This window comes from Spironucleus salmonicida, chromosome 1 (genome assembly GCF_000497125.1).
Source record: "Spironucleus salmonicida strain ATCC 50377 chromosome 1, whole genome shotgun sequence".
Lineage (NCBI taxonomy): Eukaryota > Fornicata > Diplomonadida > Hexamitidae > Spironucleus > Spironucleus salmonicida.
In genome coordinates, this window is record NC_090596.1 from 1093333 (window position 1) to 1118381 (window position 25049).

The 25049-nt window shown below is 42.9% G+C and overlaps 24 protein-coding genes and 1 pseudogene across 24 annotated transcripts; 7 read left to right on the forward strand and 18 right to left on the reverse strand. All coding sequences in view use genetic code 6, as the record gives it.

Annotated features, from left to right (window-relative positions):
• Positions 1–83: 83 nt before the first annotated feature.
• On the forward strand, positions 84–281 carry SS50377_20747 (uncharacterized protein; the record flags this gene model as incomplete). Its single annotated transcript, XM_067904686.1, has 1 exon — positions 84–281. The coding sequence occupies one exon, from the start codon at positions 84–86 to the stop codon at positions 279–281; it is 198 nt and encodes a 65-aa protein (XP_067768168.1).
• Positions 282–292: 11 nt separating this feature from the next.
• On the reverse strand, positions 293–649 carry SS50377_20748 (uncharacterized protein; the record flags this gene model as incomplete). Its single annotated transcript, XM_067904687.1, has 1 exon — positions 293–649. One exon carries the CDS (start codon positions 647–649, stop codon positions 293–295), a length of 357 nt encoding a protein of 118 aa, XP_067768169.1.
• Positions 650–768: 119 nt separating this feature from the next.
• Positions 769–2496, reverse strand: SS50377_20749 (Tryptophanase; the record flags this gene model as incomplete). The annotated part of the gene is made up of 1 exon (XM_067904688.1): positions 769–2496. The coding sequence occupies one exon, from the start codon at positions 2494–2496 to the stop codon at positions 769–771; it is 1728 nt and encodes a 575-aa protein (XP_067768170.1).
• A 236-nt stretch (positions 2497–2732) lies between these two features.
• Positions 2733–3086, reverse strand: SS50377_20750 (Thioredoxin domain-containing protein; the record flags this gene model as incomplete). Its single annotated transcript, XM_067904689.1, has 1 exon — positions 2733–3086. One exon carries the CDS (start codon positions 3084–3086, stop codon positions 2733–2735), a length of 354 nt encoding a protein of 117 aa, XP_067768171.1.
• A 53-nt stretch (positions 3087–3139) lies between these two features.
• Positions 3140–3943, reverse strand: SS50377_20751 (uncharacterized protein; the record flags this gene model as incomplete). Its single annotated transcript, XM_067904690.1, has 1 exon — positions 3140–3943. The coding sequence occupies one exon, from the start codon at positions 3941–3943 to the stop codon at positions 3140–3142; it is 804 nt and encodes a 267-aa protein (XP_067768172.1).
• Positions 3944–3961: 18 nt separating this feature from the next.
• SS50377_20752 (EAP30/Vps36 family protein) lies at positions 3962–4936 on the reverse strand (the record flags this gene model as incomplete). Its single annotated transcript, XM_067904691.1, has 1 exon — positions 3962–4936. The coding sequence occupies one exon, from the start codon at positions 4934–4936 to the stop codon at positions 3962–3964; it is 975 nt and encodes a 324-aa protein (XP_067768173.1).
• Positions 4937–4993: 57 nt separating this feature from the next.
• Positions 4994–5281, reverse strand: SS50377_20753 (uncharacterized protein; the record flags this gene model as incomplete). Its single annotated transcript, XM_067904692.1, has 1 exon — positions 4994–5281. One exon carries the CDS (start codon positions 5279–5281, stop codon positions 4994–4996), a length of 288 nt encoding a protein of 95 aa, XP_067768174.1.
• A 14-nt stretch (positions 5282–5295) lies between these two features.
• On the reverse strand, positions 5296–5427 carry SS50377_20754 (Cysteine-rich protein; the record flags this gene model as incomplete). The annotated part of the gene is made up of 1 exon (XM_067904693.1): positions 5296–5427. The coding sequence occupies one exon, from the start codon at positions 5425–5427 to the stop codon at positions 5296–5298; it is 132 nt and encodes a 43-aa protein (XP_067768175.1).
• Positions 5428–5629: 202 nt separating this feature from the next.
• Positions 5630–5989, reverse strand: SS50377_20755 (uncharacterized protein; the record flags this gene model as incomplete). Its single annotated transcript, XM_067904694.1, has 1 exon — positions 5630–5989. The coding sequence occupies one exon, from the start codon at positions 5987–5989 to the stop codon at positions 5630–5632; it is 360 nt and encodes a 119-aa protein (XP_067768176.1).
• Positions 5990–6299: 310 nt separating this feature from the next.
• Positions 6300–6566, reverse strand: SS50377_20756 (Zinc finger C-x8-C-x5-C-x3-H type domain-containing protein; the record flags this gene model as incomplete). Its single annotated transcript, XM_067904695.1, has 1 exon — positions 6300–6566. One exon carries the CDS (start codon positions 6564–6566, stop codon positions 6300–6302), a length of 267 nt encoding a protein of 88 aa, XP_067768177.1.
• Positions 6567–6627: 61 nt separating this feature from the next.
• SS50377_20757 (Ribosomal protein L17) lies at positions 6628–7125 on the reverse strand (the record flags this gene model as incomplete). The annotated part of the gene is made up of 1 exon (XM_067904696.1): positions 6628–7125. One exon carries the CDS (start codon positions 7123–7125, stop codon positions 6628–6630), a length of 498 nt encoding a protein of 165 aa, XP_067768178.1.
• Positions 7126–7726: 601 nt separating this feature from the next.
• Positions 7727–9436, forward strand: SS50377_20758 (uncharacterized protein; the record flags this gene model as incomplete). The annotated part of the gene is made up of 1 exon (XM_067904697.1): positions 7727–9436. The coding sequence occupies one exon, from the start codon at positions 7727–7729 to the stop codon at positions 9434–9436; it is 1710 nt and encodes a 569-aa protein (XP_067768179.1).
• A 43-nt stretch (positions 9437–9479) lies between these two features.
• Positions 9480–10208, forward strand: SS50377_20759 (Transmembrane domain-containing protein; the record flags this gene model as incomplete). Its single annotated transcript, XM_067904698.1, has 1 exon — positions 9480–10208. The coding sequence occupies one exon, from the start codon at positions 9480–9482 to the stop codon at positions 10206–10208; it is 729 nt and encodes a 242-aa protein (XP_067768180.1).
• SS50377_20760 (Amino acid transporter family protein) lies at positions 10167–11417 on the reverse strand (annotated as a pseudogene).
• A 1092-nt stretch (positions 11418–12509) lies between these two features.
• Positions 12510–13376, forward strand: SS50377_20761 (uncharacterized protein; the record flags this gene model as incomplete). Its single annotated transcript, XM_067904699.1, has 1 exon — positions 12510–13376. The coding sequence occupies one exon, from the start codon at positions 12510–12512 to the stop codon at positions 13374–13376; it is 867 nt and encodes a 288-aa protein (XP_067768181.1).
• A 676-nt stretch (positions 13377–14052) lies between these two features.
• SS50377_20762 (Cysteine-rich membrane protein 2) lies at positions 14053–15564 on the reverse strand (the record flags this gene model as incomplete). The annotated part of the gene is made up of 1 exon (XM_067904700.1): positions 14053–15564. One exon carries the CDS (start codon positions 15562–15564, stop codon positions 14053–14055), a length of 1512 nt encoding a protein of 503 aa, XP_067768182.1.
• Positions 15565–16626: 1062 nt separating this feature from the next.
• On the forward strand, positions 16627–17613 carry SS50377_20763 (Palmitoyl-protein thioesterase; the record flags this gene model as incomplete). Its single annotated transcript, XM_067904701.1, has 1 exon — positions 16627–17613. The coding sequence occupies one exon, from the start codon at positions 16627–16629 to the stop codon at positions 17611–17613; it is 987 nt and encodes a 328-aa protein (XP_067768183.1).
• A 181-nt stretch (positions 17614–17794) lies between these two features.
• Positions 17795–18091, reverse strand: SS50377_20764 (uncharacterized protein; the record flags this gene model as incomplete). Its single annotated transcript, XM_067904702.1, has 1 exon — positions 17795–18091. The coding sequence occupies one exon, from the start codon at positions 18089–18091 to the stop codon at positions 17795–17797; it is 297 nt and encodes a 98-aa protein (XP_067768184.1).
• A 1021-nt stretch (positions 18092–19112) lies between these two features.
• Positions 19113–20318, reverse strand: SS50377_20765 (ATP-dependent rRNA helicase RRP3; the record flags this gene model as incomplete). Its single annotated transcript, XM_067904703.1, has 1 exon — positions 19113–20318. One exon carries the CDS (start codon positions 20316–20318, stop codon positions 19113–19115), a length of 1206 nt encoding a protein of 401 aa, XP_067768185.1.
• A 72-nt stretch (positions 20319–20390) lies between these two features.
• Positions 20391–20627, reverse strand: SS50377_20766 (uncharacterized protein; the record flags this gene model as incomplete). Its single annotated transcript, XM_067904704.1, has 1 exon — positions 20391–20627. The coding sequence occupies one exon, from the start codon at positions 20625–20627 to the stop codon at positions 20391–20393; it is 237 nt and encodes a 78-aa protein (XP_067768186.1).
• Positions 20628–20738: 111 nt separating this feature from the next.
• Positions 20739–21371, reverse strand: SS50377_20767 (uncharacterized protein; the record flags this gene model as incomplete). The annotated part of the gene is made up of 1 exon (XM_067904705.1): positions 20739–21371. The coding sequence occupies one exon, from the start codon at positions 21369–21371 to the stop codon at positions 20739–20741; it is 633 nt and encodes a 210-aa protein (XP_067768187.1).
• Positions 21372–21545: 174 nt separating this feature from the next.
• SS50377_20768 (putative Amino acid transporter) lies at positions 21546–22997 on the reverse strand (the record flags this gene model as incomplete). Its single annotated transcript, XM_067904706.1, has 1 exon — positions 21546–22997. One exon carries the CDS (start codon positions 22995–22997, stop codon positions 21546–21548), a length of 1452 nt encoding a protein of 483 aa, XP_067768188.1.
• Positions 22998–23230: 233 nt separating this feature from the next.
• SS50377_20769 (uncharacterized protein) lies at positions 23231–24085 on the reverse strand (the record flags this gene model as incomplete). The annotated part of the gene is made up of 1 exon (XM_067904707.1): positions 23231–24085. One exon carries the CDS (start codon positions 24083–24085, stop codon positions 23231–23233), a length of 855 nt encoding a protein of 284 aa, XP_067768189.1.
• Positions 24086–24206: 121 nt separating this feature from the next.
• SS50377_20770 (uncharacterized protein) lies at positions 24207–24368 on the forward strand (the record flags this gene model as incomplete). Its single annotated transcript, XM_067904708.1, has 1 exon — positions 24207–24368. The coding sequence occupies one exon, from the start codon at positions 24207–24209 to the stop codon at positions 24366–24368; it is 162 nt and encodes a 53-aa protein (XP_067768190.1).
• A 157-nt stretch (positions 24369–24525) lies between these two features.
• SS50377_20771 (uncharacterized protein) lies at positions 24526–24888 on the forward strand (the record flags this gene model as incomplete). Its single annotated transcript, XM_067904709.1, has 1 exon — positions 24526–24888. The coding sequence occupies one exon, from the start codon at positions 24526–24528 to the stop codon at positions 24886–24888; it is 363 nt and encodes a 120-aa protein (XP_067768191.1).
• Positions 24889–25049: the final 161 nt, after the last annotated feature.

A 25049-nucleotide genomic window follows, 5' to 3' on the forward strand; every position in this document is an offset into this window, starting at 1 on the left:
ATGTGCTAATTGGCGCGCAGGCCAGAGCCGCGTCCGCATTCGGAGTATATACTCGGCCCTCGCGGCGGGCCATCCCTCCGCAAATGCACCTGCCGCTGCTCCTCGCGCACACGGGCACCCCGTCCCCGGCCCGGCGCTCCCCCGGCCTCGCGACGCTGCCCTACCTGCAGCAGTGCGGCCTGCGGAACCAGCGCCTGCGCTCCTCCCTGGACGAGAAGTGGGGCCAGTTCGAGGCCATCAAGGCCCGGATCCGCCGCACGGCCAGCGGGCTGCGCCAGTGAGCCTCGTTTTCTCACTCGCACGGCCGCTCCGGGTCTGGCGCGCGGCCCTTCAGACTGCAGCCCGGCGGCCGGGGGACCCGCCGCACCCGCGTCGGCCGGTGGGAGGGCGCCTCGTGCTGGCCCAGGAAGGCGCTGATCTCGTCCGCGCGCACGACCTCGGTCCTCTGGCGCACCTGCTGCGCCTTGATGCGCGCGATGTCCTGGCGCAAGACGACTGCGGCTGGCTTGGCCTGCTCGGGCGGGTTGGTGAAGTGCAGCGAGGGCAGCTGCCGCACGGGGTCGTACCTGCCGACCTGCAGGAGCCGGGTCTGGAGGTTGACGGCGGCGCGGTTCTGCGCGTACTGCTTCTTGAGGTGCTTCGCGGCCATCATGGGGCAGGTGGCAGGGGGCGTATAATAACTAATATCGGTGTTCGGCGAAAGACCGCATACTGGCTAATACACGCACTCCACATGGGACGGCGCGGGCCAAAAGATAAACCAAGAGATCACTGCGCGTAGTCGAACTGCATCTTGAAGTGGTGCAGGCTGAGCTGCCTGAGGCCGGCACGGTCCACCACGCCACGGATGTCCGCCCTGCAGTCGAAGAGGAACTTGATCCAGAGCGCGGCTGCGTCCAGGTCCGAGTCGCTGTAGAGCTGCCTGGGGATCGCGAGGCGCACGAAGTTCCCGCTGACGGCCTCCACGCTCTTGTAGGGCGCGTTGCCGTGGGGCGAGTAGAACGCGGAGACGCCGAGCTCGCAGCCGCGGATGCCCTTCGCGAGCATGAGGCCGACGAGGGCGTTGCCGAGGAACTGGGCGCGCTTGTCCCTGCCGAAGAACCTGTCCACGTCGATGTACACCGCGGAGGTGCCGCAGGGGTCGAGCACGGGGATGCCGAGCGCCTTGAGCTGGGCCGCGAACCGCTGGACCTGGTCGATCCTGCCCTTGAGGTAGTTGAACTCCACGACCTGCTGGAGGCCCGCGCACGCCGCCTTGATGTCGCGGCCGGTAAGGGCGCCGTAGGTGAAGTGGCCCACCTTGAGGATGACGCCGTCCATGATCTGCTGGAGGATGCAGCCGGTCTCCTACCCCACGAACTGCCCGAAGTTAACCGACTCGGGGGCGAAGCATACCGCGCCGCCGCAGTTGGCGATGCCGTCCTTCTTGAGCGAGATGGTGAAGCCGTCCACGAGCGCGAAGGTCTTGTGCACGATCTCCCGGACGGACAGGGGCGAGTCCTCGATGGTCTTGATGAGGTAGGCGTTCTCGGCGAAGCGGCAGGCGTCCATGATGTAGGGGATACCGTGCTTCTTACAGAGGGCCGACACCGCCTCGATGTGCTGCAGCGACACGGGCTGGGAGCCGCCGGAGTTGTTGGTGATCGTGGTGAATACGATCGCGGTCTTCCCGGGGGCGGCCTCCACGTTCCGGCTGAGCAGCTCGAAGTCCCCGTCGCCGAGGTACTTGTCAGATGCGCAGTAGGTGCCATCGCGCACCTTGGGGTTGGGGTGGTTCATGAGGTTGAAGGTGACGCGGACGGTCTTGCCGTCGGGCGCGCGGAACGGCTTGTCCGTGATGTCCAGGATGTGGCCCGAGGTGGTGTCGAAGAAGTTGTTCGTGCAGATGACGTTGTAGTCGACTGCGCCCTCGATGGTCCGGTAGTCGCGGTTGACGAGGGCCTGTGCGAGTGCGGGGAACAGCTGGTTCTCGGCGCCGCGGCCCTGGTTGACGATGTAGTTGAAGTTCTTGCGGAGCTTGTACTGCTCGTTGAGGGCCTGGTTGCGGTGCTTGCCCAGGAACACCGAGGCGTAGCGCTCACCGAAGATGTCGGCCATGGTGTCGTTGAACTGGTACCAGCCCTCGTTGGAGCCGTAGGACTCGTCTCCCTGCATCATCTGGCCCCACTGCGCGGTGGTCATGGCGGAGGAGCCGGAGTCCGAGAGGAAGTCCACCTCGAGGTGGTCGGCGGGCATGTAGAAGGAGTTGAGCCCGACCTCGATGACCTTGGCGGCGCGGATCTGGAACTCTTCCCGGGGGTCCGCGGCCAGCTGGTTCTTGGGCTTGACCACGTGATTGATGAAGGGCCGGAAGGCGGAGTTGAGCGCCTGGGCCATCACGAGGAGCTCCGGGGGGATCTGGCTGACCCTGTCGGCCTGGGTAGTCTTCCAGGCCTCGAAGCGGTCGTAGAAGGACGTGAGGTAGGCGAGCTGCTGGGCGGGTTCCATGGCTTGCATTTTATGGGGGAAGGATTGAAAACGGGAGCGAAAAATTAGTCATGCTTTCGGGGCGGCAGGCGATTCCGAGGAAACTTAAGAATACTTCGAAGCTAACTGTACAACGGCGGGAGAATATCGGTATGAAGGGGAAAAGTTGGTCACCAATTATAAGTAGTTGTGCGAGTGGATACAATTTGGGCCCGCAAGGAGTGCACCACTCCGATCTGATTTGTGATTTGGTGAGAAAGCAAGGGTCACTTGGCGAGCATGGCGACGATGTCCTCCTCGATGGTCGCCTTGGGGCTCTCGACGATCCTGCCGACCTCCTGCGCGCCCTTGAAGACGACGAGGGTGGGGATGTTGGTGACCCCGAGGCGCTTGGCGATGCCCTGGGGGTCGTTCTTCTGCCTGTCGACCACGACGTCGACGATCTTGACGGCGGGGAGCGCGGCCACGATCTTCTTCAGCAGGGGCAGCGTGTAGGTGCAGTCGCCGCACCAGTCGGCGTGCACGACGGTGATGCTGAGGTCCTTGTGGGCCTGGAGGGCGGCCACGGCGGCGGCGACGGGCTCGTACCAGTCTGAGGTTTCGTACTGCGCGTAGTTCATGCGGGTGGAGCGGTGATTTAAAACCGATCGGGCCGCAAGCGTATAATACAGTGTCACATTCCCATCACCACGCGCTTCACCCACATCGCGCCCGCCTCCCTCTTGAGCACCAGCACCAGCCGGCGCTCGCCCACGAACACGCTCGGGTTCCAGCCCACGCCCAGCAGCGCCCCCAGCTGCCCGTGCTGCCGCAGCGCCTCCTGCACCGCCCGGAAGCCGAAGTGGCCCGCGACCCCCGCGCCCTCGCCGGCCTGCGCGTAGCTGGCGGACACCTGGCTCATCTGCGTCCCGAGCTGCAGCGTCTTCACGCCCTCCGCGTGCAGCACCGCCACCTCCACGGTCTCGTCGCCCTCCACCAGCAGGCCGAAGAGCTGCGGCGCCCGCGCGAACAGCTGGAACTCCTGGCTGGGCGCGCCGTCGCCGAGCCCGTCCTCGACCATCTGCAGCTCCTGGACGACCGCGTTCAGGCTCTGGTTGCGCAGAAACCCGATCGGCACCTGCAGCTTCGCCTCGATCGCGTGCTCCGCGAAGTCGCTGCCCTCCTGGAAGAAGCGGGCGTCCAGGAAGGGCTTGTCGCCGGCCTCCTGGGTGAGAACGAAGCTTGCGTCGAAGTCCTGGAGGTTCTCGAGTTGGAAGATGCGGGAGAAGCGCACGCCCACCGGGTGCGAGCCGGCGAGGTCCAGGGCGCTGAAGAGGAAGGAGCTGGCGAGGCTGTAGACGCCGCCGGCCTGGGGGTCGAAGACCTGCACGGTGGCGGAGGTGGGCCGGAAGATGAAGACCGCGGTGTCCGAGAGCAGCGCCAGCAGCTGGGTGAACTGCTGGAGGTGCCGCGCCGTGAGGTAGAGCCGCAGGTGCATTGTGGAGTGGGACTACGCTCACTGCACCGCGTTGAAGAAGTACTGCCGCTGCTCCGCGCCGTCGTAGCAGAGGAACTTGCCGCGCTGGCACATCTCCTCCAGCCAGTCCACCTCGAAGCCCGTGAAGTCGCCCTGGCGCAGGAAGCGGAAGCCGTGCAGCTCGCACGTCCGGCCGCGGATGCGCTCGTTGATGTCCGCCGCGAAGCTCCGGTCCAGGAGGTACTTCCGCCCGTTCAGCACCTTCACCGCCCAGCCGTCCAGCCCCTCGCACACCCGGACCATCGCGTCGGGCGCGATCAGGTTCCCGCTGCGCGCCTTGTTCCAGCGCCCGTACACGCGGTCCAGCGGCATGATGCCGCGCGCCTGCATCCGGCCCAGCACCCCGTCCAGCTCGTCCCGGAGGCGGGGCAGGTCGCGCGCGGGGCTCTGGATCTGCAGGTCCAGCTCCTGGTCGATCAGCGCCACCTCGCCCTTGAGCGCGTCGTCCTGGAACCGGTTCTGGGCGATCACGCGGCGGATCTTGGCGATCAGCTCCAGCAGCGACGCCGCGTTCTGCTGCAGCTGCGCGAAGGTGTTCGAGGAGGTCGATATCGCGAACTAAAGTGCGTTGGTGAGCGCCTGCTCGCGCTGCTGCACTGGGAGGGCGGAGATAAATTTCCGGGCGGACACCTGCTGCATGGTCGCGTTGAAAAACTCGGCCAGAGCCGCAGGAGTCGCAAAGCCATGCAGGGCGTACCGCTTCGGGCCAAAGTACAGGGTGATGCCGGCGGGGGTCCTCTGCACGTTGGTCACGTCGTGGAGGTTAAAGCAGAAGAACGCGCCCTCCACCTGTAAGTGGAGGCTGGTCTGCGTCAGGAAAGCGCGCGCCTAGCACTCCTCGAAGCTCAGGGCCGCGTCCTGGAAGACTCTTTCGTCCGAGAGTAGATACGGGGCGTGGCGGTCGGACTCGGCGTGGGTGGAGAAATTTAGAGGGCGGAACCGCTTGATGTCCATTCTGGCATTGGGGCGATTGGTATATAATATATTTGGCCACTGGGGAAAATGCATCGCTCACGGTCCTAGCGTCGCCAGGCCTTGGGCGTACGCCCTCTCGGCGGAATTGGGGTCCCAATGCCGCAAGCAGCTGCCTAGCCAGCCCTGCTGCGAAGTATCCGGCCCGGGAACAGGCTGCGGCCAGCACCTTGCCCACTTAGCAAGCGGCATCGTACCGGACCGGGCGTGGCCAGCTGGGCAGCTCTGCGATACGCTCCCCTGCCATCCTGGTGTGGGGTATGGGACCTACGTAACGATGCCCGAGATTCCGGGGAGAGCGCATTTGCAGCAGAGAGGCATGGGCATGAAATTAGAAAAGGTCACTTCTTGCACTGGCCCTCGGTGCAGCACTTCTTCTCTTCGTTGCACTTCTTATCGGTGCAATTCTTGTCGGTGCACTCCTTCTTCTCCTGGCAGCATTCTTTCTTGTCCTAGCAGCACTTACCCTCCATTGATCGAGGAAGGGGTCACCAAATCTGGAAGGAATATCCGAGTATATTCGGATAATACGCCCATGCCCGCGGTATACGATTTCGTATTGTAGGACCGCCTGCGTCTGGAGATGTATACTTTCTACTACCGTAACTGAGCGATCTATTTTTGAAAATTGTCCTGCAAAGCGACTTTAGAAGTGAAATTTGAACTCGTTATGCATCAGAAATTCATTAAAACATCCCCACATGTAGCAGCTTCAGTTTCAAAATACCAAGTACGAAAATTTTCTCTAGATTTATTGGAGCTTAGTAGGTCAGACTTGATTGATATTAGGTAGTAGTCACTTCTCTAATAGATTATTATTCGACAGTATACTAATGGATTAAAATGTAAATAGTTCACCTCTAAGCATACATAAGATAAACTAAGCTGGTCGGTAACCTACCCAAATATACCTGGACGTGTCTAGACTTCACGTTACTAGTCGCTTACGAATTCATAGTCTATCGGGCAATCTAGATTAACTTGTTACCTACTGATTATTTGAACCTACGCTAATCCTAGGCAAAAGGCGTCCATCAATAAATAGTGCTTTCGTTGAGTATCTTTCCAATACCAAAAATTGAAATCTAGCATGATGCTGTGTAAGTAATGCTAGTATTATGTTCATCAGTAGGGCGTACTACTAACCCTGCTGATAGTTCGTGGGGTTCGCATGACAGTGATTCATTACATTCATTTGGGCTTCCTAGCAAGCAGAAGATCTTAGGCTGATACAACATATAACTCTATACTTATACAGTTCGATTGCAAAAATGACAACGGAGACTTTAAATCTATCTAGTTTTGATGATATGCATTGCTTGTTGTGAGTACGCAGAGGATGACATCACTCATGAATATACGGGCAGTTCTCTCCGAGTTTGCAAACTCCTTCTTTAAAATGTCTGCAAACAGTTTGTATCTTCGTGGTCTTTACTGTTAGGACTGGATTTAATATTTCTAGGATCTCCTAGTCTGAAAGCTTTTTGTTGATAGGAGCCTAAAAGTTTTTCTTAAAAGTGGTTTTTTAATATTTATAATCATAAGTCTCATCGTTACTAGAAAATTATATCGTTGCTTCTTCATTAAATGGTAAGTCAATAAGCTCTTACATGTTTGAAGTGGTAAAGTTATCAAGATTAAATAAAAATTATATAATATTTATTCATAAATTATCACTCGAGGGCTTTTTCAGCAGCGACACCTTGCTTCTTAGGAGAAACAATAATCTGACAATGGCAAGGCTGAGAATTGAAAGCAGTAACACGACCATGAGCTCTATATAATCTTCTACGGTGACCAACTGCCTGACCGCAGAAAGTGTCTAAAACAATAAGATCAGCGTCTTCAACGTTGTGTTGGGCGCGAGCGTGGGCGGCAGCCTGCTTAAGGAGGTCCATAACAATAGCGACAGACTTTTCAGGGAAACGACCATGGTTTATTCCCCAGGCCTTTGCTTCAGCATGACGAGAGCATCCACCGTGGAATTTGTAAAAAGGTACAATTTCAGAGTGATCAAGAACGTTAGAAAGATATTTCATTGCGCGAGGGATTGACATACCACGGATGGCGAAAAGGGTGTTGTGAGTATTTTTGTAAGAAACTTTACAGGAATCAACTTTAGCCTTGCCAACCTTATCAGAGCCGGAAACATATGCGTACTTGACGACCATTTCACGATTGGAGTGGAAATAGGAATTAAAAATGAAGCAAATAATTTATATAATATATATAATTACTTTATATTTTAAAATTAAAATATGTATTAACAAAAGAAATTATTATCAAGTAGTGATTCTAATAATATTTGCTATTTACAAGATGAAATTATAGTAACAATGATGTTATACTATTATATAAAAGATTAGTGGATATTACAATAAGAGAAATTTATAGTTAATAAAATAATTACAGTATAGTAAATAATAAAAATTAACATTAATAATATTAAAAATATTAATATAGATTAATATTTAATCTATTTCATGCTTTATAACCTATTTAATACGTATTTAGAAATAGTATTATTTGAAAATTAACCTTAGTATTATAAAAGTATTAATACGTTTGCTACAGAGAATTATTTAGTAAAATATGTATAGAAATGACGGTTTCATATATTCTTATTGATAGAATAATTTTTAATTATACTGCATCTGATATTATTTGACTAAAATTTATAGTAACAAGATATTATAAAATTAACTCATATCAAAATAATTATTACACAGATTGTACGCTTTGATTATAAGAGAAAGTTAATTTCCTTAACTTATGGCAAATTCTATAATAGTAGCTACAAATGAAGCTTATTTAAAAGAATATGTCAATTAGTCATATACGTATGGCAATGTTGGCTAACTGAATAGTATTCTTTTAAATGAAGGTTTTACTATAGGACAATTAGAAGACGGTTTATCAGGTTATAGTAGCAGTAATATAAGTTTTCTTATCCTGCCACTTATTGATTGCTCGTTTAACAACCAGAATGTTCACGAGTATTTATAAATTATACCAGATTTTAAGTAGTTTTCCAACCAAAATCTTGATACAGATTAGATTTTAGCATTTTCTACCTTAGTTTAGAATAATTTCAACCTGAGAAGTGCATATAATGAAACTTTGCTGGGTTCGTTATGTTACTCCTAAACAAAATTACTTAATCCTGATTTTTAAATTATATCCACTGTATTTAATCAGCTAGGCTAGCTTTTTGTTGAAAATATCCCGATATCATCAGTTTAGTTGAGTGGTTAGAAATTCAGTGGTTCTGAAGGTTTTGTTTCCTTGGCTATAGGATCTGGTACATAGCCTTATCTTGGTGAAGCTGATATCATGCAGTCGGCAATGGGATATTACTTTATTACAGCGGCAATTCAGTCTGTCTTCAAGAATATCTCCATTATAGTGGGTTAGTAAATTTTATAGGAAATTAGCTTTTACACCCCAAAAATATTCAAGGATGGCCAAGCCCTAAATACCATCACATTCACGAACTTACTGAAAATTATGGAGTTCAGCCCAGAAAAAACTTTTCCAAATCCAAACTCAGATTTCCTAGTAGTTATGGGAATTAAAAATATGAGTAATCTCACCCCTAGTTCAACATAATTTGCAAATAGATTCCCAGGAATGTAATTCGCCAGCTAGCAGTTGGTCATAGTGTTTCGGTGCTTCGATTGCAACGATACGGTGGAACCAACGTTAGAAGAAGTTGGGGCAACGCTAGTGTCATAGGCTTAAATGAAACAACTAGATGGCTATACTATTTTTGTTAGTTTTACCAATGGATAAAGAGAAGAAAGTTTTTACGTTGCAACTATTGGAAGTGGGAAAAATGAAATTTACAAGACTATGTATCGAACCATGGCAAATTTCAATATGATGACACCCTCAGAAATTCAGATTACTGTTTGCAAATAGCTTTCTATAGGGAGAGTAATGATAGGATAGTGCCATGCGCCACCTCCATAGGACTTTCGGATAGCAGTTTATAATATGGGATTTATAAATGATATTTATGTTAGAATGTTATCTGATACACTGATTTCTGTGAATGAAAAGATATACTTTGAAGTAATACCCTCTAGTACAGGAAACTTTAGCATCAGCATATCTTGCACTTATTTATACTAGAACAATTTTATACTTTTGGGCTTCTCATCACTTGTTAAACATAAGCTACGTTTAAAGTTTTTGTAGAATCAGGGAAGTCTAGGAATATGCAAAATAATAGTCTGCCCAACGGAATATCTAGTTAACGACATCTTAGTTCCTATCCCGACAGATAAAATTAATAAATCCGGAGTATATTCTAGTTTATGTGGAACTACCGACAGCTTTTCTGTAGAGAAATAAATAGTTGGTATGACATTTTTCTTTTGCTTTAGCGTTTATGGAGTTTTCTTAGTTTCGTATTTTGCTATACTTTAGATCGTACACAAGAGGCAAGAAGTGCTAACAAGCAAAATTAATTAATACTGATTTTATGGTATTATAATAGTGATAGAAATAGTTACCACTTCAAATGAATCTCTCTCTTAGTATATTGGTTGATTTGTGGACGAAAACGTTGGGGTACCAAATCGCAATTCCTTTGCTAGCAGTCTGCTACATTGCATTTTATACTCTTAAAATGTACCAGACACCCCCAGGTTCTCTGTCATTGCGATCTTCTCGCAGCACTTCGATCTTTGCATCCCTGCTATAATTTGGTGGATTATTTGTGGCTCTCGGGCTACTAATTCAACTTCCATCCTTCTATGTTATGTTTGTAGCGTACTTTATTCAATTCTTGGTTTATATATTTGGGTCTGTCATGTTTCTTGGCACAAAGACTCCTCGGTTTTGCTGCTCAAAGAATATTACAAATAGCAGAATACTGCGCATTCTGATTGTCATACAGCATATCTTGCTTGGGGTTTTGAGCACGGCTGCTGTTCTGTTAGCTGGAGCCGATGTAAGCCCAGAGACTATACATCAGTATTAAAATAGCAAAAGTTTTGAAAATTGCTACAAATGCCTCGTTGGTGGTACATTTTATATTGTCATGATTCATTTCATTGGGGGCATTGAAGAAGCTATTTGGTACCTTGTGTGGATAAAGCGCGATGAGAGTATTGGATAGCGCAGGAAGGTGATTGTTTGGGAAGACTCAAATGGGATCATTACGGAGTATAGTTACGACTAGAGCAGTGAAAACATTGCTTGGCTCTCACTTAACAAAACTTTACATCATCTTTTTTATATTCATTGACGCCCCTACACCGCATATTACCACGCTAACGCCGATACATAGTCCTATGGCAATCTTACGAGTTACGCGAATACTTTCTACGGTGGTACCCTCCTGTACCTAAACTGGAGCCTCATTGCTGATATGCGAGCCTCTGTCATTTGTATTGAGCTCTTCTAGCGCCTATTGAGCCTCAAGCATAACATTCTGATTACTCGGTCCACTACTCATGTGATAAGTGCATCCCTGATCCGAAGTCGCAACTACAATTGATCGCGTCCTAAATATACTGGGAGTTCTAGGGTGGACCTCGCCGAAGCTCTTCCTATCATGGCCAAACATCCGAATGGTTAGAGCCCTTGCGCGCTCTACCGGCATGATATGAGCTAAAATAGGTACCATTAGAGGATCTACTACATGCATTGCGTCATTTTCTGCATCAGCATGCTAGTTCTAGCTCCTCAGCTGTGGAAGTTTTAGGGAAAATATGAACGGAAGATAGAAGACGTACACAAAGCCGCTCAGCGAAGCAAATATTGCAAAAATAACGACAATATTTTCGTAAACTGCCGCCAGGGCAAAACTAAACACGACAAAAAGACTGCTAATGAGCAATGCCCATAATTAGCCCTTTTTATCATTTATAGACATGCCATATTACGCGAGAAGAGTCTCTTTTATAGGAAAAATAACTAGTGGGAACGAGATTGTAACGACTAGGCCATAGAGGAGACCAAGAATGTTAAAATATATAAAATTACACTCCCCAATGTTCACGAATATATTGTTAGAAATTTTAGTACCGAACATAATTGCTCCCATGTACCCTACACAAAGATAAAAAATCGTTCCAAACGTTGCTGCTATCCAAGCTGAAATTTTGACAGTCTGTTTCTTGAAGATCGCTGGGCCTTATACAGAGTTTAGCAAAGAAGGAATAGCATTATACGAACCAAAATTCGATTAAATTGACGGGATATACATCAAAAAAAGTAACACAGCTTGACCTGGGGATTGTTCTGGTAAAATATTAATATGATAACTCCCGTTCTCACAGATACTTTATTTAGAAAATCTAATGAAAAAGATAGTGGCTATCGAAATAACAGTAACAAAAATTATTAGGGTCGATATTGAGCTTACTTTAGCCAAAATATACATCTTGGAAATAAGAGTAAGTTGAAAGACAATGAAGAACGAAATAACAATTTTTACCCAGATTATGTTGAGTTATAATATGATATTTATTGAAAGATTAATAATATTAGATTAAAATTATACCTGTTAAAATAGAAAGCAGTGTTTAATTAGATGAGTCTAGTTACTTGAAATATTATTAATTTGTTATTATTATATAATATAATAGTATAATGGATTATATATAACTCGCATGTATCAAAAATTATTTTCATGATAATTTTTATAGCTTAATCAGCAATCAAATTCCATATTTTCTAAACCTTATAAAGTATGCTTAAATTTAAGTCTATACTATTACTAGATCTATGTGTGTATAGCCCATTATTATGTTACTCAGAGAGCTGGGGTGTATCTATAACGTCCATTACACAATGGTTTATTCTGTTACATGCCATAAGAACTTCAAATTCACCAATAGTAATTTTATCACGCATAGCATTATATAAGTCTTCTAGCTTACTGCTATACATACAAGTGCCAATAATAAAAGAAAGGGACTTAGTACTATTTATATTATTTTCGTAAGGATTATTTTAATGCTTTCTCATAAAGTTAAATATCCTAAAAATGATGAAATATCAAAATCTTTTATCATATCTATAGTTGTTTCTTTGCAATCGTTTTATACTCTGATTTTTAAGAGTAATTATGTTTATGAGTAATTACGTAAAAATTTGAATCATAATATATTCTTTTTAGTACATCATTCATACTATACTGCTCTAAAAGAGATATTACAAAGTGAGTTCGGATTATTGATATGAGAACTAATATTAAGCTTACCTATTAAAATAAAAGATAAAGTAGTTGTGCGATTTTTATTCATAAATGCATGTCTAGTAATTATTTTAGTTTGGTTGCAGTTTACGCTTTATGTGTATATCCTGATGAGGCACAGGAACTCTGGTTCCAATACTGTAAGGAGGATTTATAACATTCACAAAAAGTAATTTTGGTTTATGGTTTGTAAATATTTCCATAATTTTGTTATACTTCCTAGGAAAAAGTGCTTATTAAGAGTTACAGTGATAAACTTTCAGTCATATTTTTTTTAAAATTAAATTCAAACTTTTAATGCGATTCCGAGATCGACTACTTTCGATTTATTAGTACCCTTCCAAAATGAATGAATTTATTTTATCAACTGGATAAGAAAGTTTTGAATCTTTCAAACGAAGTGAGTACAAATTCTCGACTTCAGACCATAGTACCTCAACTTTCACTTTTACATCACTCGAATCTCTTTCCGTGGCCATTGACCTTGGAGGTATGACTATTCCGGCTCAGAAAAATATGTTTAAAACGAAATTAGACGAAGATTAAGTGGAGATACAACTGATGAATACCTCAGCTTCTTTTATCACTCATTTTAATGGAAAATTCACATATATATTTTCAAATTAAATAGCTGAGATCAAGCAAGCCCTCACCTAATGTAGCGGCACAAAACCAGAAAACAAAGATAAACATTAACGTAATGTTAAGAAAAATAATAATGAAGTAGTTCACAATGAAGTCTCTCTCAATGATAGGGAAGATAATTTGATTATCCAGAAGAGGGAATCAAGTGCTAATAGAAAGTAGCAGTAAGATACACATATTACGCATGAATTAAAAACTACATTATAAAAAAAATAATACAGTCAAGACAAAACTCCTGTGATAGAATCTCCAGTATAGGTAGCAATCATCAGCATAGACGCACCTAAATATAAAGAACGAAAACCTAAAAAATAATTAATTAAAGAATAGCCAAAGTAGATAGACCCCATAGAAAAATTCTAATTACCAGCTGAATTTGTTCTTACCGTGTCTGAAGTAGAGTTTCTAGAAATATAGAGACTTTTAGACAACTGTAGCAACTTGGCTGGTGCATCCAACTTCTTCAAAATCCCGGTTACGAAGCTTAAACAATATGAAGTCTTAAGTTAGATGACCTTAAATGATCGCCTGGAGAAGTTCGGATTTGAGAAGGAGTTGGCATAGTGAATGTTATTTTTCTCTCGCTAGTCCGTATAATTTATGCATGATGGCTTGTGTGTGCATTCATGTATAGAAAACACCCTAGAGTATCCAGAAACCAATATCAGATGAGTACTCCAGATCTGTGAGATTCCATTAATGTGTCGTTCCTGCTAGAGTAAAAGGCCCAGCTGGATATAATATCTCTGCAAATAAACATTATCAGCTTCTGATTTTTACTCCCCTCCAACGTCAGACTCATAGCCTAAGGTAGGCTCATTATGCTGTAATTCCATTTAGCTCTCCGTTTTTGTAGGCCATCCAGGTTCATTCGTATGTATGGGATGCCAATAGGATGCAGCAGGCGGCACTACTGAGTGGATTCACTACAATACTTTCTCAAGAGAATGTGGATGCCCATGATATAGCTGCGCGTAACATCAATTTCCTCATTGTACCTCCTAGAAATTTCCACTAGAACTGGTAGGGTAGAAGCGCAGCTTACGACCAGATTGCGAGTATAAAGAACGCGACTCCTCTTACTCCCATGGATGTATCAAGAAAACCCTGGCAACATCATTGGCAACTCTATTATTAACAATCTATTATTTCAGACTATATTACAATAGGCTCACCATGGATCGTTTACAGATCCTAGTACGATCAGGAACTACGCAACTAATCAACAGTATCTCCATAAACATCACTCAATCATAGAAGCAATACTGACTTCGCTGAACTAGCTGTAGTACTTGGAGTCCACCACTAGCTCCTCTTGTATATCCTAACCATTCCCTCTTGCAGCCCTCTTCTTCATTACAACTACTATCAAAATTACCAAAGCCCCAACTAAACCAAGCACCCCCAGCACAATTCCAACGATAGCTCCAACCTGTAAACCCAGGACGCAGACACCATTAACCGCCCTGTATCCACTCAGGCACTCCGAGCAGCTCCCGTTCTTATCAATGGCAAAATCCCCTATACACCCCGCACACGCGTTTAATCCGCATTTAAAGCAGTTCTCGAGTCTCTCACCACAAAAGCATTACCCAACGGACCCGTCCTAACGTTGCTCGCAGAAGCTGAGTTCCTCACGCGCAGCGCAAAAGAACCCTAAAACGCGATCTGCACAACTAGGGACGCACGCAGCGCCCTCGAAGTGGAATCCATCCAGGCAGGCGGAGCATGATCCCTCCCTACACGTCAGGCAGTTCTAGGAACGCCCACAGCTGCACGGCTCTGCCTGCCCATCACCTCCGCATACCGCGCTGACGCCCGGCGCCGCGCAGTAGAAATTATCGGCCAAATGATCGCAAATCGGTGAATTGCACCCACTATCGCCGCCCCGGAAGCCAGAAATACACCCCACGCACACTCCATTTCCGCACATCAGGCAGTTCTTCAGAGCACCGCACTCGCATGGAACGTCCTGAAAACGGCAATCCTGGCACACCCCGCCCTCCAAGAACTGCCCGTTCGCGCAGCTCAGACACGCCGTTATATCACATGTTTTGCAGCCCACGCAGAGCTCGCAGACGCCCCCAGCGCTGCAAAATTCGCCCTCTATACACTCTCCAGCGCCGTCGGAGCACTTCCTCAAGCACACCTTTCCCACCAAACTGCTCCCCTCCTGGCAGACCAAACAGCCCTCAGAGTTGCAATTCGCGCAGCGCTCGCCGCAGCGGCAGCCGACGGTATGCTTATCGCACGATTAGCATATATTTTCCGCTTCTTTTTCGATTTTGCAGAATTGCCCGAAGGCGCAGGAAACGCTGTTCTGGCACTGGTCGATGACGCAGCGGCCGGCCTTCGGGGACGCGAATTTGGCGCAGGAGGCGCATGCCGTTCCGCTACAGCTCTGGCAGTTCGCTTGCAGGGCGCCAGTGCAGTTGCAGGCGCAGTTCGGGGTCATGCGCACGCAGGACTGGCACGCGTACGCGCTGCTCCCCTCGAGGTCGCAGAAAAAGCCCGGGAGGCACGCGGCAGAGGAGCCATTTTTGCAGTCGTTTTCGACGCATTTCGTGCCGACGAGTTAGAAGCCGAAGAGGCACTCAGTGCACGTTTGGGCGTCGCTGCAGATCGTGCAATTTTCGAACAGAGACGGGGAATTCGGGTTCAGTGAGCAGTTGCAGGCTCCATTTAGCGTCATGCGCTCGCAGCTCTCGCAGACGTCTAGTTTTGCGTTATAAAACATCGCCAATGAGCAGTCCATTTTTGTGGAGTGGTTAAATTATCAATATTTATAAAATAAACATATAATAATAGTTTTTGTGGTTTTAGTTTGTGGTTTAAGAGTAGAGATGTGGGGCAGAAATAGTAAAAAATGCAAAACGTTTTTCTTGAAAATTGAGTTAAAAGTAGGTTAAATCATGAATAGGAGAGATGAGGTTTTTCTTGCAAAATGGATGATATTAGATATAAATACAAATATATGGTTACCGGAAAATTAAAAATATAGGTAAATGTTAAAAATTTAATATTTAGAGTAATTTATGTATAATAATTAATTAATTGGAACTTTTATTAGCAGGTGATAAAATCTGACAGTCGCCTTAGTGCTGATTTGAGAGTAAGGATAAATAAAGTTGAACACGATAGGAAACTTATGGACATGGGTAATATTACTGCTGAAAGAATGCAGATTAATTTTATTTGTATTCTTGTGTAGAGACACCGGATTTTTTAACATATTTATCGTGTGAGTGTTAAGGTACAAAAAAGAAGTAAAAATTTATAGGGTTTTATTTTATCAGATTTTATATTAAGTGTACAATTATATTTATAAATAATTTATTTCTACGTACGTATTTTTCGATAAGTATTATTTTCAATTTTAGATAATCCTAATATTTTAAATTATTTTCTTGAACAATAATTTTTGTAACAATTTATTATTATATGTTATATTTAGTTATAAAGTATACGCTGATTTATTAATTTTCTTGAGTATATCGAATATATATGTGCTATGTTATTATTTCAAATATTTGTTTAACTGTAATTTTAATTAAACTTCATTAAGATGTAAACTATGTTATCAACATATAATTTATTATAAAATAACAACCTGTCGTACAATTTACACTGCTCCGGTAATTTTCATTACTACTTAGGTACATATAAAAGGATAAATAAACTGTACGACAATATTAAACGTATATATTTTTATTTTACTAAAATAAGCAGGGAGATGAATTAAACTTAATATACAATGTAATATTTTATCTTATAATACTACTTAACTAAATTTAAAATAATTTCATTTCTTTATAAAATGTTCATTCTTTTTGCTTAAGTTCCTATTGTCATGATGCATGGCGCAGGATTAGATGCTTCCAGCCTTAATGATATGAAGATGTGGATAGAATAGAAGATTCAAGGTGTTGCAATTGTTAATTGTGAAGTAGGTAATGGTGTTTAAGACTCGCTGAACATGAGTCTCACTGCCTAGACAAAGTTGCTAACTGATTGTATAATGGGAAATCCAGTTTTAGCTAATGGCTTCATTGGAGTTGGACACTCATAAGGTACTCTTCTTTTGCGTGGATATCTTTCCGCTGGAAAAGGTCCTAAAATGATTAGATACATCTCGATAGCAGGCCCTCAGGGAGGATTTTACTGTTTTGGTAATTCTGGTGACTCTATATGCGATACGAGTAGCCCTGTTGGTTTAATACAAGCTAGCTTTACAAAAATGACCTAATATACTGAAGCAGTTTAGAACAAAAACGGTATTGCTAACTTTTGGAAGGATCCTACTGACCTATCAACGTATCGTACAGGATGTTAGTTTATGCCAGATATTAACTAGCAAAGAGCAGCAAAGAACCCATTAGTTAAAGCTGCATTTGAGAGTTTAGACCTTGTTGTACTCTTTGGATCATTCTTAGATGGTGCTGTCAAACCATTCTAATCTTTATTTTTCGGATTCTATGCTGATGGATCTACTACTGATATAGTTGATATGACAGAGTAAGATTACTATAAATAAGATTGGTTTGGCCTTAAAACTATGAATGAGGCTGGAAAAGTACTTCGGCTTGAATCTGGTCTTCCACATGTTGGATATCTTAGCAGTGAGGGTTGGGTCAAGAACCAACTTGTACCGATGCTTATCGTAGGAGATTCTAATAGTACTTTATAAACTTCTGTTGGTTCTATTGCAGCTATTGTAGTTCTTGCAGTTGTAGTAGCAGCTTTATTCATAACACTTCTTGTTATTATTATTAAATATAAGAGAGCTGCTAGCATTAATAAGTGATGACATTATTTATTTAAAATATTTTCTATCTATTATTTTTCATGTTTTTTTCTTATTTGCAATATTATGAAAATATTCAGCTATTATAGTTTATTGCAAAAATGAATTTAATTGTACTTAAAGTAGCAAAATACAATATCTCACTAACCATTGATACAATTAAAATACATGTGTTAATTAATCAAATCGTTGCAACTTTGCTTATATAAATGTTTTGATCAATAAGCTCTTCTTCGTCATCTTCTTTTAACGTTTGTGTAATATAATCTGTTAGTTTTAGTCTGTTTTATGCTTTGTACTACACATGAATACTTTATGTAAGGCGGGCGGTAGAAGATTTGCTAAGCATACTAGTTGATTAACTTGATCGAAGTATTGGTAGATTTAGCGCGTCAGATCTTGGAGACTAACCAAACATACAATCAGCTTATTCAGCCTGGTATATTTCAACAGATTTCTTTGATGTTTATATTCCCATTTCAAGTAAAAAATGGTTCTCATAAATATGATATATTTTTGATAATACGATAAATAAATTTGCATTAACAATAGTAATACAATCAATGTAGAACTATTAATAAAACAAAAAACTAATAACATAGTATAATCTACCTTAATACTAATATTTGAAATTACGTTATCTTTATAAAAATGATAAATAATATATATAAGTTATTCTTTTACGTTTCAGTAAGTTACGCTTAATTATTAATAGGATACAGAATAAGCTTTCAATAAACTTAAATTAAAAATAATATATACTATTTTTAATATATATTAACTGACAATAGTTACTTCATGAAACTACTGAAAGTTACTTTCTATAACTAATTCACATATAGACTTAATAATTATTTTATAAATCGTATACGTAATTAGCTCAAATAATACATTATATTATATATATCTAAAGTTTCACTTGATTTATGAAGTGATATAGATTTATATTTAATTTACTTAGAGCGTATCTCAAATTTGTATCAATTAATAGAATAAAATAATTTATAGTGACTTTATTTTATTAAACATTATCATGCCAATAAATTCACATCGAGTTTATCACAACTTTCACCTCTATATATCCACGTTAAAGCCTTTACACCTATTATAAAAGATGTTGATATGTCATTATAATCGGAAATTTAACATTCATATACAGATAAATATACAAGAAACACCGAATCATGTCTAAAATCGCAATACAATCTAACAGTAGTTTATAAACTTAAGCAATCTCACATTTATAGCAATTTAGTGTTCAAATTACTCACAAACACTATTTCCCTAACCATTTCAACCTTGATAATGAACTAGCAATTTTCAAAGTCACTAACGAAATACCACTAGAAATTGCCTAAATCAACCAAATATGCCAATATATCACATTTAAAAGTTCTATTCCGCTATTCAACACCATCTTCACACCAATACAAACAATGTAACTTAACTTTCGCAACGATCTCAACCCCATCCACATTGTTAACCCCCACTCACTCGCTTCACCTTAAATCGGCCTTTTCGCCGCTCTTCCGCCCCGCCACGCATTTATCTACGCCCCTCTCAGCGCCGCGCACCCGCTCGCGCCACTCCTCGATCAACTCGCGCGAGACGACCTTTTTCGTCATCCGGACGCCGACGTTCTTCTCGATTTCCTGGAAAACGGCGATTTCGGCCTGGCTCACGAAAGTTACGCAGACACCGCTGCGGCCGGCCCGCCCGGCGCGGCCAACGCGGTGGACGTACTCCTGCGCCTTCGGGGGGACCTCGAAGTTGACGACGAGCTGGACGTCAGAAACGTCAATTCCGCGCCCCGCGACGTCGGTAGCGACGAGGATTTGCGTGGAGTCCGCAGAGAAGGCCTGGAGCGACGCGGAGCGGAGCTTCTGCTGCATCTGGCCGTGCAGCTCGCATACGCCGAAATTGAGCGCCTTGAGGACCTGGAAAACCTTCGACACGTCCGAAATTTTGTTGCAGAAAATGATCGTTTTCGCGTTAAATTCGAGCAAAAGCGGAATCAGCGTGTAAAATTTTTCTGACAAAGGAGTGGAAATCAGAAATTGAATTAGATTCTAATTTGTCTTTTATTCGTCCTGCGACGTGTTTATGACGAGCGCATTTTGCGAGGTCTGGGCCTGCAGATTTTTCACTTTCTTGCTGTAGGTGGCCGTGAAAAGCAGATTCTGACGCGTTTTTGACAGCTTGCGGCTGATGGCCAAAATGTCGCTTTCGAAGTCCATATCCAGCAGTTTGTCGCACTCGTCGAGCACCAGAAACCTGAAATTCTTGAAGTTTATTCCGCGCGAATTCGCGAAATGGTCCAGGACGCGGCCTGGCGTGCCAACGACGACGTGCGGCCGCAGGCCCAGCCGGACCTGCTGCACGGACATGTCGACGCCGCCGATCAGAACGGCCGTTTTCAGGCCGATTTCGGCCCCGAACCGCTCGAAAACCTCGCCGATTTGCACCGCCAGCTCGCGCGTCGGGGCGATAACGAGCGCGAAAAACGACGCTTTTGAGGCGATCAGCGCGTTCAAAATCGGCAGCGCGAACGCGAGCGTTTTGCCCTGGCCCGTTTTCGCCACCGCGAGCACCGAGTGCTGCTGCAGCACCTTCGGGATCGTCTGGTCCTGGATTTCGGTTGGCGAGGCTATATGGTTCGTTTTCAGAGCGTTTTGCAGCGATTCGTGCAGCAGCGAAAATGTCATTTTTTAGGAGTGGAAAAAGGAAAGAAAATATATATTATTATATGATTATATACATAATTAAAATTTTGAGCGTCATTCTATGCTATTGTCTACTAGTAAGCCTGTGACGTCAGTTTCTGGTATTAAGGACTGCTGTTTGACGTGAATATTAGGAGTAGCTTTTTGGTGGAATTTTATGGCTACAGCTAGAAAAGAAAGAACTAGTGAGTAGATTCCTGCAGAAAGCGTCAATTTAGCTGTTAAATCAAACTCACAGTTAACACCGTCGCTGCACTATAAAAAGCAGCCTGTGCACATTTGTAGACTCATTTTCTGAGTTATTTAGTTAATAGATATATAGTAATTAAAGATATAGAAATAATTTTTAAATTTATAAAATAGGTGTTAAATCATATAATAAGTAAAGTAAAATATTGGTTTTCAGTCAATATTACATTATAGAATTTAGATACAGGATAACGTAGAGGCCATGTTAGGTAAATTTGCTACACGTAGATCTAGGATGTCCGCGGCTACCCCACGCTCAAGTTCTTCAACAACGGCCAGTACGTCGAAAACTACAAGGGCGCCAGAGAGGCCGAGGCGATCAAGGACTGGCTGCACGAGAGAGTTCAGTGAAACTTTTCCAACACTGCCTCTGCTCACAGGACGGCGCTGTCTTCCGTCTGCGACAACATTTAGCACACGCTACGCGCCTCCATCCGGAGCAGCTGGAAGTTGCTGGCCAGGATCTGGGCGTTATCCTCCAAAATAGTCACGAAGAGGAGCATTTTTTCTATCTTGCGCTGCTGCTTCTATCCAAGGTGGATTGAGCTCCTGATGCACGACGTCAGCACGATCTGCGGGTTCGAAAAGTTGAAATCTTCTTCTGTAAAGCTACAAGTCGACGGCGCTTACATGTACCGCGGAGGTTCTAGAAGTTCTGTAATTAGTTTTGACAGGGTCATTCTATAGATTGAAAAGTTTGCTGTAGTATATGTAGTATATACCAATATAAACCATAGTAAATGAAACCCCTTTGAATATCGACTATTCAATGTTTCCTAATTCCATATGAACCTTATTTTTAATCAACTAGCACCCTTAAAGTTTATTTCCATGAGGCTACAAATACCCTGACAATACATATCCTAGTTGCGAAATCTAATAAATATCTTACTTAAATACGTTAATTTTAATAAAATATCCATTTCAGAATGTCCAAAACCATATTACCCCGGAAAAATATCACTTCAAGAACCCGTTAATCAGCCCGTAGACCGTGAAGGCGAAACCGACGGCAAAGATGGAGATGATACTGAAAATGACCCAATTCTGGTCCAAGAACCCACTGAAAGGCGTTTTAGGCGCCGCGAACTCCTCCCGGCACCGCTTTCTGGCTCTCAGCAGCAGCACAGCTGGTGACAGCAACACCACAAATGCGAAGAGACCGGAAACGTCGATAATGCTCCCCAAGCATCGGAAAAAACCTGCCAAAATTCCAGCCGGGATCACACTTGCGAGCTTGAACGCAACGTCGAATACCCTGCTGTTCTCCGTTTTCGGCGATATCTGCTTCAGATTCGCTGACATCGAGAGCGCCACGATGGGCATCGAGCCTATAACGTAGATTGGCGGGAGAATGCGGACCAGGTAGGAGAGGAACTTGAAAAATACGGGCTGGTGCTGAGCACCCCAGCTTTTCCCATCCCACTGCAACAGATTCAGCGTGATCAGCTGCGCACCGTCAGTACCAAAATACATTGCCGATGGGTAGGCTACTATTGCCATTAGGACGTAAATAACGCCGAAGGCGAGTGTCATGGCCCGATTAAGGTATTTCTAGTGTTGCTGTACCACAGGTCGCATCGTGGTGGGAATGGCACTGTGGAGGATAATAGCGTATATGGAGCTAGAAAATACACTTGAAAATGTCGAAATCTCAAACTTAAATACGGGAATGTTATTTTTGATGAAAGGGGCCGCGCTGGTCGTGTTACCATTGACGTCAAAAGGTGAGAGAAACATAGCAACAAAGGGGATTATTGCTATTATCAGGACTGCAGTGATCCGGATTGCCGTTAAAATTGTTTATAAAACGTTCTGTTTCGAAATATCAAAAAATATCATAATCGATGTGTAGACAATAGCAACAAATGTCCAGACAAAGTAAGCAATGTTGCACCTACTCGAGTAAACCTAGCAAGGATCACCGCACTCCCAGCTGGCCCCAAACGGGACGATTGAGGCTATAGATTAAGCTACAATAGCAGTATAACTCCACATAGCTCCAAACGTGAGGCAACAGACGGCTATCAAATAGATGATCTTTCCAGCCGTCCCGTAGTAAATTTAGCACATTTCAGAAAACTCATAGGTAGCGTCATTCGGTAGTGAGAAGTCTGGAGATGTGATCTCATCAATAGGCTGTTCTTCAAGGGTTGTCTAGATTTCAATTTTCTAGTTTTCGGCTTCTTATAAATTTTAGACTTAGATGCATCTTTAAAGAGCAAATGTACGAGATACAATATCTATTGAGTATCTACCTAGGAGATATCCTAAAAATGTTATTATAGTGATTAAAATCAAAGATACTACTATTGATGCTCTCGCTACAGTTTATGGGAGGTTAAGAATACCAACACCTATTGTGAAATTGATTAAAACAGCAGATGCCGTGAATGCCTTATAATTAGGCATTTTGGTTTAATATAATTTACTATATATAAGTATACTCAATTGGTTAGTATTACATAATAGCTCCCTAAGCTAATGGTATAAAAAGTATATAAGCAATAATTTATAGTATATGTGGTTTAATTTGTAAAAATAATACTTCTTTGATTATTTATAATGTAATATTAATTGTGGTTTACAAAGTATAGTTAATGTAAATTATAGGTTATTATGGATGATATAAAAATAAAATTGGTTCATTATCTCCTATATACATTCAAATCCCCACCATCTCTTTTACCACCTAAACATACAGGCTTTTCTCCATCTCTTTTTTACTTAAAACCGTGAGCAATACTTAAATCAGTATCTAAATTTCTAGTAACTTTAACAGTTAAGTCAAAATTAGGAAGTTATGTACCATAACCAGTACTAAGAACATTTTTAGCTCTATCCCCCTTATCTATAATTACACCAGCTGCCGACATTTCTTATTTGTCTAAGGGAATCTCTTCACTGAATGTTTTAATAAGATGTCTTTTAATTGTTTCAGGAACTATTTCACCACGATTTTTAATTACATATCCTTTGTCAAGATAGACCCCTGAAAGTTATTCTGATGCAGTATCGCCTGCTAGCTTTTTTGTACTAATACCACAAACTTTGGTGAGATCCGCATCATAATTACGTTTGACAGACTCTCCAATATCAGCATACTCAGAATGAAGAGTATGCAATAAAGGGTGCTTGTGACAAGGGTCTGGTGCTGGATTCTTAAATAAAAGAGCAACCTCACAAGGACGATATGGTGGCATATCGGGTGCACATTCAGGATGCTGAGTCAAATCATAGTATTCTGAATTTGGATTATCTGAAGTAGGATCGCGCTTATTCGCAATTTCTTTATACGTAAATTCACGCTCTGGGATCCATGGTGTATCTCTTTCTGGTTTAAGTCCATGACGGAACTATGGATCTTCTGGGTTGTGAGGTAGTGAGAATTTTGGCTTGGGGTTATTATAACTTGGATTGTTGGACCAGTCTTCAGCATCCTTAACTTTCTGCGAAGAACGGAACTTTAATGCTACAGCACGACGTTCTGCAGCGTTCATAATTTGCGGAAATGTATATAACTATATTAAATATATATTTATTAATAATATTAATAAATTAATATATAATTTATATGTTTTATGTATAAAATCTAGTTTTAGGCGCACTCCATTATTAATAATGCCTATCAAATTTGAAGATGTAGTTCATGTTGACCCTTTGAGCAGAACCCAGAGAAAGCAAATTACAGCAAAAACTGCTTGCTAAGAAGTTGAGAAAAAAGTACAGTAAACTAAACCTCATTTTTATGAAGACGAGAACGCATTCAAGAGAAAGGTCTGATTTTATTATTTTTTTGTATCAAAAACCACGATATTGGTGTTAAAATGAACATCTATTATCAATATTTTACTAACTCACCTTAATTCCTATCCATAAATAATTTCAATAATTAATTATAATTATTATATAATTTTATTAGTTTGTTCCACTTCAGATTATGGAGGATTCATATCAAAAAGAACTGGACAGCTTGTCAATAGAAATGAAATAGTAGCTTATTAAACTAGAGGAACTAACATCTGAATATCTTAACCTTAAATCTTCCTCATTTAGATAATTCTTAAAGAACGAGATTGTTCGTTTATCTGAAAAGCACTTAATGTCAGCAAAGTATGCCGTCACAATCGAAAGATCTGCTGCTAATTTCTATGAGTTTTCGCATAAAAGGTCTAATCCAGTCATCGATACTGCATATCAGAGGTTGCAGCAAAGCCACTTATTAAAAGCAATAGATGCTGAAAATTATAGAAGCAAAATCTAAATAGTAGTAGAGGGCAAAATATTTGAAGCATGGGTGTGATGGTATCTTATTATAATATATAATACAAAGGACTTGAAAAATTCTACAATCATAAATTAAAACATAAATTTAATGTGCAAATAATAATATTAATTACTAGTAATGCGTTAATTATCAACTACTAACATTGTCTTTTATTCATAATAGTTATAAAAGATGAT